Source organism: Pristis pectinata, chromosome 2 (assembly GCF_009764475.1).
Source record: "Pristis pectinata isolate sPriPec2 chromosome 2, sPriPec2.1.pri, whole genome shotgun sequence".
Classification (NCBI taxonomy): Eukaryota; Metazoa; Chordata; class Chondrichthyes; order Rhinopristiformes; family Pristidae; genus Pristis; species Pristis pectinata.
In genome coordinates, this window is record NC_067406.1 from 38,866,523 (window position 1) to 38,879,149 (window position 12,627).

At 42.5% G+C, this 12,627-nt stretch overlaps 1 protein-coding gene across 2 annotated transcripts in view; it reads right to left on the reverse strand.

Moving 5' to 3' along the window:
- kiaa1328 (KIAA1328 ortholog) overlaps window positions 1–12,609 on the reverse strand; it is a 138,338-nt gene extending 125,729 nt beyond the window's left edge. The window contains exons 1-2 of one of the 2 annotated variants that reach the window (XM_052044007.1): window positions 12,515–12,600; window positions 9,201–9,236 (exon numbers count right to left, since the gene is read on the reverse strand). In XM_052044007.1, coding sequence (XP_051899967.1) covers window positions 9,201–9,236; window positions 12,515–12,563 — 85 coding nt within the window. In that variant the 5' untranslated portion in view covers window positions 12,564–12,600. Of the gene's footprint in view, window positions 1–9,200; window positions 9,249–12,514 lie in introns of both variants that reach the window. The other variant, XM_052044009.1, reaches the window with a different exon arrangement.
- Window positions 12,610–12,627: the final 18 nt, after the last annotated feature.

Sequence of the window (12,627 nt, forward strand, 5' to 3'; positions counted from 1 at the left end):
TAAAATCTGATGTATTGATATTACAGTTGAGTAAAGGTAACTACAGAGGCATGAGAGAGGAGCTGGCCAAAGTTGATTGGAAGGGGACCCTAGCAGGGATGACAGTATAGCAACAATGGCAGGAATTTCTGGGAGTAATTCAGAAGAAGCAGGATCAGTTCATCCCGAAGAAGCATTCTGGAGGGAGGATGAGGCAACTGTGGCTAACAAGGGAAGTCAAAGACAGCATAAAAGTAAAGGTGAGGGCACATAATATTGCAAAAATTAGTGGGAAGCTAGAGGATTTGGAAGCTTTTCACAAGATCACAAGATCACAAGATAAGGGAGCAGAAGCAGGCCATTCGGCCCATCGAGTCTGCTCCAAGGAAAAGGGAAAAAGAAATGGGGTGGGAAAAAAAGAGAGAAAAAAAAACTATTCTAATCCCATTTGCCAGCCTTATCCCCATATCCCTTGATACCCTGACTATTTAGATATCTGTCTATCTCCTCCTTGAATACCCCCACTGATCTGGCCTCCACTGCTGTGCGTGGCAAGGAGTTCCACAATTTCACCACCCTCTGGGTAAAGAAACTTCTCCTCATCTCTGTCTTGAAACTGTACCCTCTAATTCTAAGATTGTGCCCTCTGGTCCTGGACACGCCCACCAAGGGAAACAGCCTAGCCACATCTACTCTATCCTTACCTGTCAACATTTTAAATGTCGCTACGAGGTCCCCTCTCATCCTTCTGTACTCCAGCGAGTACAGTTCAAGAGCCGACAAACGCTCATCATACTTAAGCCCTTTCATTCCTGGAATCATTCTCGTAAATCTCCTCTGAACCCTCTCCAACGTCAGCACATCCTTCCTAAGATGCGGGGCCCAAAACTGCGCACAGTATTCCAAATGAGGCCTCACTAGCGCCCCGTAGAGCCTCATCAACACTTCCTTACTTTTATACACTATACCTCTCGAGATGAATGCCAACATAGCATTCGCTTTCTTAACCACCGATCCAACCTGGTGGTTAACTTTTAAGGTATCTTGTACGAGTACCCCCAAGTCCCTTTGTACTACCGCACTATCAATCTTCTCTCCTTCTAGATAATAATCTACCCGCTTATTTCTACTTCCAAAGTGTACAACTGCACATTTCTCAACATTGAATCTCATCTGCCATTTCCTTGCCCATTCTCCTAAACTGTCTAGGTCCCTCTGCATTCTTTCTATTTCCTCTATGCTCCCTACTCCTCCACTTATCTTGGTGTCATCCGCAAACTTAGCCACACAACCATTTATTCCATCATCCAAATCATTGATGTACAAGGTAAAAAGGAGAGGCCCCAACACCGACCCTTGCGGCACACCACTAGTAACCGGTAACCAACCAGAACGAGATCCTTTTATTTCCACCCTTTGCTTCCTGCCAACCAGCCAATTCTCCACCCATTTTGCTACCCTGCCCATAATTCCATGACCTCTCATCTTATTAATCAGTCTCTTGTGAGGCACCTTATCGAAGGCCTTTTGAAAGTCTAAATACACAACATCTACCGCCTCTCCCTTATCCACCCTACCTGTGATTTCTTCAAAAAACTCCAATAGGTTGGTCAGACAGGACCTCCCCTTCACAAAACCATGTTGACTAGGTCCTATCTTGCCTTGCGCCTCTAGGTATTCGGTAACCTCCTCCTTGAGGATAGACTCCAATAATTTTCCCACCACTGACGTCAGACTAATAGGTCTGTAATTGCCTTTGTGCTGCCTCCCACCTTTCTTATACAACGGAACTACATTCGCTACCCTCCAGTCCTCCGGAACCATGCCAGAATCTATCGATTCCTGAAAAATAATCGCCAACGCCTCTGCTATCTCCACAGCCACCTCCTTCAGAACCCGGGGATGCACCTCATCCGGTCCGGGAGACTTATCAGCCTTAAGCCCCTTTAGTTTTCCAAGCACCTTCTCCCTATTAATCTCAATTGAACTCAGCTCCAATTCGTGAGACTCCTGACTAATGGGCACATTGCTTATGTCCTCCACGGTGAAGACCGATGCAAAATATTCATTCAATTCCCTTGCCATCTCACTATCATCCATTATAATACCTCCTGCACCGTTATCAATTGGTCCTATGTCAACCCGTGTCTCTCTTTTATTCCTTATGTATTTAAAAAAACTCTTAGAATCCTTCCGAATGTTGTCCGCCAGCTTCCTTTCGTAAATCATCTTTGCTTTCCTAATGACCTTCTTAGTTTCTCTCTGCAGATTTTTAAAATCGTTCCAATCTTCTGTTTTCCCACTAAGTTTTGCTACTTTGTACGCCGCCCCTTTTGCTTTTATTTTATCCTTCACCTCCCTCGTTATCCACATCTGTGCCTTTTTTCCATTCAAAACCTTCTTTTTTCTTGGAATATATCTGTCCTGCATTGTCCTTATTTCCTGTAGAAATTTCTTCCATTTTTCCTCTGCCGTCCCTCCAGCTAACTTACTCCTCCAATCAATTTGGGCCAACTCATCTCTCATACCTTTGTAATTTCCCTTATTCCACTGAAATATCGATACACCAGTTATCAGCTTCTCCTTCTCAAACTTGAAACTAAACTCAATCATATTGTGATCACTTGTTCCCAGTGGTTCCTTTACCTTTAGTTCCCTAATCACCTCGGGTTCACTACACAGCACCCAATCCAAAACAGCCGATCCCCTGGTGGGCTCCTCAATAAGTTGCTCCAGAAAAACATCCCTTAGACATTCCACAAACTCACTCTCCTGAGTACTACCGCCTTGCTGCATTTCCCAGTCCACCTTCATGTTAAAATCCCCCATAATTATCTTCACATTGTCACTCTGACATGCTTTTTCTATCTCAATCTGCAACTTATGGTCCACTTCCTGACTGCTGTTCGGGGGCCTATATATGACTGCTATTATTGTTCTTTTACCCTTGCTATTTCTCAGCTCCACCCATAAGGATTCCACCTCCTCTGACCCAATGTCCTTCCTTTCTATTGATTTTATATCGCTACTAACCATCATGGCCACACCTCCCCCTCTGCCTACCCTCCTATCCTTCCTATATACTGTATACCCCTTGACATTCAGTTCCCAATCACATCCATCATGAAGCCACGACTCAGTGATTGCAACGATGTCATATTTATTAACCTGTAGTTGTGCCACTAGGTCATCTACTTTATTCCTGATGCTACGTGCATTTAAATATAGTATGTTTAGACTGGTATCTGCTATTGATTTTATTGTACCTCTATTGATCAGCAGATTATCCTGACTTTCTACCTGTCCATCCTTCTTACTATCTTCGCTACCTACTATCTTAGACATGTTCGTGTAGACCTCATCCCCTATCCTAACATTCGGTATCCGAACATCCTCATCCCCGATCCTAACATTCTGTATCCTAACATCCGGATTTGTCGTACTTCTATTATTCAGTAAATTATCCTGACTTATCACCTGCCTGTCATTCTTGCCATCCTCAATGGATTCGTTTCTATACACTTTCTCCCTCACCTTAGCATCTTGTAACCTAGCATCCTGGTTACCATCCCCCTGCCAGATCAGTTTAAACCCTCCCCTACAACTAAATTAAACATTCCCGCCAGGATATTGGACCCTTTGGAGTTTAGATGCAACCCATCCTTAGCAAATAGGTCTTGCCTCCCCCAAAAAAGGTCCCAGGTATCCAAGAATCTGAAGCCCTGCCCCTTGCACCAGTCACTCAGCCACGCATTTAACTACCAGAGCTTTCTATTCTTCCTGTCATTGATACGCGACACGGGTAGTAGTACTGAGATTACTACCCTTGAGGTCCTACTTTTCAACCTTCTCCCTAATGCCTTGTATTCCTCCTTCAGGACCTCTTCTCTTTTCCTACCTACATCATTGGTACCTACATGTACCAAGATTTCTGGCTGCTCACCCTCCCCCCTCAGAATATTCTCGACACGGTCTGTGATATCCCGTACCCTGGCACCAGGGAGGCAACACACCATCCGAGACTCATTATCGCTATCGCAGAATCTCCTATCCGTACCCCTTACTATCGAATCCCCAATAACCACTGCATGTCTCTTCCTCTGCTGGACCACAGTATCAGACACGGTGCCAAGGTCCTGGCTGCTGAGGTCTTCCTCTATGAAGTCATCCTCTCCAACCGAATCCAAAATGAGATATCGGTTTTTGAGGGGGACTGCCACTGAGGTGCTGTCTACATAATCTTTATAACTCCTGTCTATCTCCTGCTCGCTCTCCCTAACCAACCGAAGGTCATCCAGCTGCTGCTCCAGACTCTCAATCCGTTCCTTGAGGAGCCGCATCTCGGTGCACTTTGCGCAGATGTAGTTATCAGGGAGTCTGGTCGTCTCCCAGGGGCCCCACATCTGACACTCCAAACACAACACTCTGACACTCCAAAACCAACAGAAAGCAACCAAAAAAGCAATAAGGGGAGAAAAGATAAAATATGAAGGTAAGCTAGCCAATAATATAAAATAGGATACCAATAGTTTTTTCAGATATAGAAAGAGGCAAGAGTGGATATCAGACCACTGGGAAATGACGCTGGAGAGACAGGGTCCACTTTTGTTGGGTCTGTTACTTTTCATATTATGTGTTAACGATCTGGAAGACTGAATTGAAGGCTTTGTGGCCAAGTTTGCTGATGATACAAAGATAGGTGGAGGAATGGGTAGTGTTGAGGAAGCAGGGAGTCTGCAGAAGGGCTTGGACAGGTTGGGAGAATGGGCAAAGAGGCAGATGGAATACAGTGTAGCAAAGTGTACAGTCATGCACTTTGTTAGAAGGAATAAAGGCATAGACTATTTTCTAAACAGGGAGCAAATTCAGAAATTGGAGGTGCAAAGGGACTTGGGAGTCCCAGTGCAGGATTCCCTAAAAGTTTACTTGCAGGTTGAGTCAGTAGTCAGGAAAGCAAATACAATGTTGGCATTCATTTTGAGAAGACTAGAATATAAAAGCAAGGATGTAATGCTGAAGCTTTATAAAGGCATTGGTCAGACCACATTTGGAGTATTGTGAGCAGTTTTAGGCCCCATATCTAAGGAAGGATGTGCTGGCATTGGAGACGGTCCAGAAGAGGTTTACAAGAATGATCCCAGGAATGAAAGGGTTAATGTTAGAGGAGTGTTTGATGGTTCTGGGCCTGTATTTGCTGGCGTTCAGAAGGATGAGGATTCAGAAGGATTTCTCATTGAAACTTACCAAATTTTGAAAGACCTGGATAGAGTGGACGTGGAGAGGATGTTTCCAGTAGTGGGAGAATCAAGGACCAGAGGGCACAGCCTCCGAATAGAAGGACACCCCTCTAGAACAGATGAGGAGGAATTTCTTTCGCAAGAGAGTGGTGAATCTGTGGAATTCATTGCCACAGACTGCCATGGAGGCCAAGTCATTGGGTATGTTCAAAGCAGAGGTTGATAGGTTCTTGATTAGTAAGGGCGTCAAAGGTTACGGGGACAAGGGAGGAGAATGGGGTTGAGAGGGAAAAAATAAATCAGCCATGATCAAATGGCAGACCAGACTCCAAGGGCTGAATGACCCAATTCTGCTCCTATGTCTTATGGTCTTATCATGTCTTGTACTAGGATGTATTAAATGCTTAATCCATTCCAAGGCTTCAATGTTCTATAACCCTATTCGTTTAAATGAGTAGTTATAACATGTCATGGTAAAACAAATCTATTCTCTAACTGCCCCTTCGTAATATCATCCAAACAGATGAACTCTGACAACATCCAATTCTAGCAGCACTTCTCTTCACCCCACTATAATCTCAACACAGTAGAGTCATACAGCACAGAAATGGACCCTTTGGCCCACCACATCCATGCTGACCTTTTTGCCTACCTACACTAATCCCATTTGCCTGAATTAGAACAGCAATGCCTTGCCTATTTAAGTATTTAACTACCTCTTTAAAAGAAAAGGTAGTATCTAAATCCAATTCTACCATCTCCTCTGGCAGCATGTTCCAGATATCAACCACATTCTGCATAAAAGAAACTTACCCTTCAAGTCCCCTTTAAAACTTATTCCTCACTTCCTGTTTTTCAGGAAAAAAGATTTTGACTATATACCCTCCCTATGCCTCTCATAATCCTGTATACTTCCATCAGTTCAGCCCTCAGCCTCCTTCACACCAGTGAAGACAAACCTAGCATATCCAATCTCGCTCCATAACTAAAGTCCTCCAATCCAGACAACATCCTGGAGAATCCCCTCTGCACATTCTCCAGTCCAAGCACATCTTTCCTATTGTGCAATGACCAGAACTGCACACAATCCTTCAAGTGCGTTCTAACCAGTTTTGTAAAGTTACAACATAACTCCCAACTTTAAGTTCTATGCCCCAGCCTTTAAAGGTAAGCATGCCACATGGCTTCTTCACCACCCTATCCACCTGTGTTGTCACTTTCAGGGAACTATGAACTTAGACTGTTAGGTCTCTCTGTTCATCATTCCCTATTTTAGTTCCCAAAACGAACAGAAGCAGCGTAGAAAAGCAGCGGGAAGCAATTTGAAAATATATATGCACACACATTAAAGTGTATAGTTAAACTTGTTTACACTGACATTATCTGATATTTGCAAAAAGATAAAAGACCTCAAAAAGACCTAAAAAACCTGCATAGTTAAAATATACCCAAAAGGCACACTAAAGCTATATAGATACCCAAATTATAAACATACTGTACACAGTATTGTAAAAAGGACAGTATAAGGTACAGCCCATTATATCTGAAACTTTCAACAGGTCCTGATTCCTGGGCTTTCTACTTGAAGCTTGCTTGCTTGGTGTCCCAAAGATTTATGCCAACCTGAAGAAAACTTGAGAGAATCAGTTCTTTACTCAGCAGAGATCATGGCCAAAAAAACTACCCATCTCTGGAAATGAATAACTGCATGGCACTATCCAAAGTATAATGCAATTTAGTACTATAATGGATGGAGAGTAAAGCATTTTCCATTCTGTATTTTTTGTCAAAATACATTCCATGAATTATAAAAGTCAAAGATACACAAGAATTAAGCAGAAGACTACTCAGCCCCTCAAATCCGTCCCATCATTTAATGAGCTCACGACCAACCCAATTTTGATAATTGGATTATTATTGTCACATGAACCAAGCAAGATACACTGAAAAACTTTATTTTACATGCCATTCATACAGATCATTTCAAAACACAAGTACATCAAGCTCATACAAAGGGAAAAGCAATAAGAAAATGTAGAATATAGTGTTACAGTTACAGAGAAAGTGCAGGACAGGTCGACAATAAGGTGCAAGGGCCATGATGAGGTAGATCATGAGGTCAAAAGTTCAACTTTATTGTACAAGAGGTCTGTTCAAGAGTCTCAACAGCATGACAGAAGCTGCCCTTGAGCCTGGTAGGGAGTGTTTTCAAGCTTTTGTATCTTTTGCCCGATGGAAGGGGGGAGAAGAGAAAATATCCGGGGTGGGAGGGGTCTTTGATTATGTTGGCTGCTTTCCTGAGGAAGTGGGAAGTGCAGAGTCCATGGAGGGGAGGCTGGTTTTCATGATGGACTGAGCTGTGTCCACAACTCTGCAATCTCTTGAGGTCTTGCGCAGAGCAGTTGCCATTACTAAGCTACGATGCATCTGGATAGGATGCTTTCTATGGTGCACCTATAAAAATTGGTGAGGGTTAACAGGGACATGCCGAATTTCCTTAGCCTTCTGAGGAAGTAGAGGTGCTGGTGTGTTTTCTTGGCAATGGCATCCACAAGGTTGAATCAGGACAAGCTATTGGTGATGTTACACCTAGGAACTTGAACCCCTCAACCATCTCCACCACAGCACTATTGATACACACAGGGCTGTGTGCACCGCCCTCTTCCTGAAGTCAATGACCAGCTCTTATTTTGCTGACATTGAGGGAAAGTATGTCTTGACACCATGCCACTAGGCTCTATCTCCTTCCTGTACTCTGTTTTCATTGTCATTTGAGATTGTGTCATTTGCAAACTTGCAGATGGGAGTTAGAGCAGAATCTGGCCATGCAATCATGAGTGTATAGGGACTAAAGGACTGAGGACAGGCTCCAGTGTTGACGATAATTGTGGTGAAGGAGTTGCTGTCTATCCTAACCGTTAACTTCAACTCTACACGGCAGTTTATGTACAGTGACCTTTCCCCCCCTTACCCTCAAGAATCCACTTCTGCACTAAGAGTATTCAAAGGTTCTGTTTACACCACTGTTTGAGAAAGAGAGTACCAAAGACTCTTGGCCCTAGTGTTCCCTAGTTCTAGATTTTCCTACAAGAGGAAACATCCTCCCCATATCCACCCTGTCATAAGTTCTCAAGATCTGATATGTTTCAATCAAATCCCCTCTTGTTCTTATCTTCAGTGAATACAAAGCTAGCCTGTTTGACCTTTCCTCAAACTACTCACCTATTCCAGGTTTTAGTCCAAAAAAATTCTCTGAACTTCATTAATAAAGAAACCAATGCAATACACAATATCCAGACCTGGTCTCATCAATGCCATATATAACTAACACAAACTCCATGCTACTCCCTACTTTTGTTTTAAATTCAGTTCCCCTAGCAACGGATGAATACATTCTGTTAGCTTTGTTAACTGCATTACCTGCAATACTAGCCTTTTGCAAATAATGGACTAGGCCACTCTGTGTCTCAGAAGCACTGCAATATGCCACAAGGGACAAGTGGTGCCAGTTCCCAAAGAGCCCAAAACTTAAAGATTTTATTGTACTTTGGAACAGCTAAAATACTATTTCCATAACAATCCATTCTGCAGAAAAATCTCAGAGAGCATCCACAATTGAAGTCAAAGAGATCCACTTAAACAATATAAAAAATGTCTGAGTTATGAAAAAGACACAAATCAACAAAAAAAATCCTTGATTCTTTGACACCATTTTTAAAATCAACACCCTTTGCAATATATGCCACTTATATATAAAAAATAAAAAGGTCACAATCCAAAATTAAAATGCAATGGATTCCTTGTGTACAAGATGTATTTACCATTACATTACTGAAGCTAAATAAACAAATATTTGATATTATCTTTTTCATTTTCACATGTAAATCTTTTGGGGATGCAATATAGATCAAAATGTATTGCAGAAAGATTAACTATCAATTTATAGAACATATTTAAAGCAGAAAATATTTCCCCAAGCCATACCTGGTACAACCACCACAGATTGTTCTTCATCTGATGCTAGATGCAATTCTGTCAAAGAAAATAAGACGTGCTAGGCATAGCAGAGGAGTTTGATGCATTCAAAGACTCTAACATATCATTCATAATCCAATTATTACAAAACAATATCCATAATTTTCAGACACAACTTAATATCTGAAAACACCTCATTGAAATGCAACCCATACCGAAGGCAAAGAGCAAAACTCCCTTTTCTGTCCAGGTATTCTCTATACCTCCTTAGCAAGTGGGATTGAGGAAAATCCAAAAGCATTCTATACCTACGTCAGGAATAAGAGGATAGCGAGGGAAAGGGTAGGACCACTTAAGGATAAAGAAGGGACTCTATGTTTGGATGCAGAGGATGTGGGCGAGGTTCTGAATGAGTATTTCTCTTCAGTATTTACCCAGGAAAGGGACAGGCAGGATGCAGAAATTGGAACTGAGAAATGAAACGTGTTCGAGCATTTAGAGGTCAAGGAGGAGGTAGTGTTAGGTCTCCTGAACAGTATTAAAGGTGGATAAGTCCCCAGGCCCGATGGGATATACCCCAGGTTACTGAGGGAGGTGAGAGAGGAAAATGCTGGGGCCTTGACCAGTATCTTTGTGTCCTCTTTGACCACGGATGAGGTCCCGGAGGACTGGCAAGTGGGTAATGTTGTTCCTTTATTTAAGAAAGGAACAAGGGAAAATCCAGGGAACTACAGACCAGTGAGTTTCATGTCAGTTGTAGGGAAATTGCCGGAGAAAATTCTTAGAGAAAGATATGAGCATCTGGAATCCAATGGCTTAACTACAGAAAACCAGCATGGCTTTGTGCAGGGCAAATCACGTCTTACTAACTTGGTTGAGATTTTTGACAAGGTGACGAGAGATTGATGAAGGTAGAGCTGTGGATGTCATCTATATGGACTTAAGTAAGGCATTTGATAAGGTCCCACATAATCGGTTAATCAGGAAAGTTTGGATGCATGCTGTCAGTGGAGAATTGGCTGTGTGGATCCAGAACTGGCTTGCCCGTAGAAGACAGAGGGTGGTGGTTGAAGGAACTTATTCAGGCTGGAGGCCTGTGAGTAGTGGTGTTCCACAGGGATCTGTGCTGGGTCCTCTGCTGTTTGTGATGTACACTAGTGACCTGGATGAGTATGTTGATGGATGGGTTAGTAAGTTTGCAAACGATACCAAGATTGGTGGAGTTGTGAATAGTGTAAAAGACTGGCAACAGATACAGCGTGATATAGATCAGTTGCAGATGTGGGCAGAGAAATGGCAGATGGAGTTTAACCTGGATAAATGTGAGGCATTGCACCTTGGTAGGACTAATGTCAAGAGGCAGTACACTCTTAATGGCAAGATCATTAACAGTGTTGAAGAGCAGAGAGACCTTGGGGTACAAGTCCATGACTCATTGAAAGTGGCTACACACGTAGATAGGGTGGTTAAGGCGGCTTATGGAACGTTTGCATTTATTAATCGAGGTATTGAGTATAGGAGTCAAGTTACGATGCAACTCTATAGAACTCTGGTTAGGCCACATTTAGAGTACTGCGTGCAATTCTGGTCACCTCACTATTAGGAAGGATGTTGAGGTTTTAGAGAGGGTACTGATGAGGCTTACACAGATGCTGCCTGGATTAGAGGGCATGTGCTATCAGGAGAGGCTGGACAAACTTGGGCTTTTCTCTGGAACGGCAGAGGCTGAGGGGTGATCTGTTGGAAGTGTATAAAATTATGAGGGGCACAGATAGGGTGGACAAGCAATATCGTTTTCCCCATTATTGAGCGATCCAATACCAGAGGGCATGCATTTAAGGTGGGGGGGGGGAAGTAGGTTCAGAAGAGACACAAGGGGGTACGTTTTATTTTACTTAGAGTGGTGGATGCCTGGAATGCATTGCCTAATAGGGTGGTGGGGCAAATTTATCAGAGGCATTTAAGAGGGGCTTGGATGGGCACGTGAATGAGAGGAAAATAGAGGGATATGGGCAATCTATGTCGGCACAACATTGTGGGCCAAAGGGCCTGTTCTGCACTGTACTGTTCTATGTTTTAAGATTGAAATTCTCATAAAAGACTTTCAAGAGCATTAGAAAGCACAACACTAAAATTTGAGAAATCATTAGCCACATTCTCTCTTACTTGGTATTGTAGCTTAGATCATCTTAGGAAAAATCTCCAAGTAACATCTCCTGAAGTGCTTTTTTTAAAATCCACATTGCATACCTCACATCATCATGATGATAAGTTTAAGAACTCATGGATTTCAAACAAGCCATTTAAAAGCCCTCAAGGAACAGCAAGCCAGTACTGGGCAATAGGAGAATCTAAGCTACAGCCCCATAAACACACAAACTCTACCACTCAAAAACAACAAGCACACGGGAATGTCACTATTTATATCTTTATTAGTCACATGTATATCAAAACACAGAGTGAAATGCTATTTGCAAGTTTCCCTACAAGTCAGATACCATCCCGGACTAGAAAAATATGACCAGTCACTGGATCAAAATCTTGGCATACTTGTCCTATCAAAACTGTAGTGAGTGAGGAGAACGTGTAGCCTAAAAACTGCAGCAGTCCTTAGGGCAAATAGGGTCAGTAATAAGTGGTAGCCTTGCCAGTGATGAAAAAAAGAAACAAAAACTCAACTTTGCATTATCAGAAAACAAAAACATTGTCATCCAAACTTTTGGTATAATGAGTAATTAAGTTCCCAAAGTAGACTCAAAGGACTTCATCGGACATAATGTTATTTACATTGCACCATAAACCCTTCAACGCCAAGCCACAACTTAATTTCCAGCAACTTCCCATAATTGACAAAGCATAATTTTCTTTTTAAATATTGGGAAAGTAATTGGTATTGGTTTACTATTGTCACTTGCACCGAGGTACAGTGAAAAGCTAAACACTGGCTAACCACAGGTGTTACGTATGGGATTTTAGTAGTTGTAGTTCTTTTTGAACAACGTCGCTGAGTTTCTGTTTTCCAAACTGCTTCATTGTAAGAAGGTAACTAATGACACAACATTCAAAATACACACAAAGCATCATAATCCGTAATCCTAAAAGTCAAAGCATTTTCACCTACAACATTAACGTGCCCTGAAGAGGGAAGGGTTGGGAAGTTATCATAATTTCAACCAGACACCAATCAGCAGATGATATACCGTCAGGTGTCATCCAAAACGTCTGACTTCCAAAACCAGTACAGTGTCCATACACCAGTCTTTTGTTCAAGGGTTGACTAGACGATACTTTTTAATCTAGTTCTTGCCTCACCAAAAGGATACGGTCTTTGCTCCAGAAAGCTTCACTCACCAAATTCCTAGATTTCGCCATCTTAAACAACCGCCACTCCCAACCTGCACCGCCCGCCGCATTCAGCACGCCCTTTCCGCCGGCA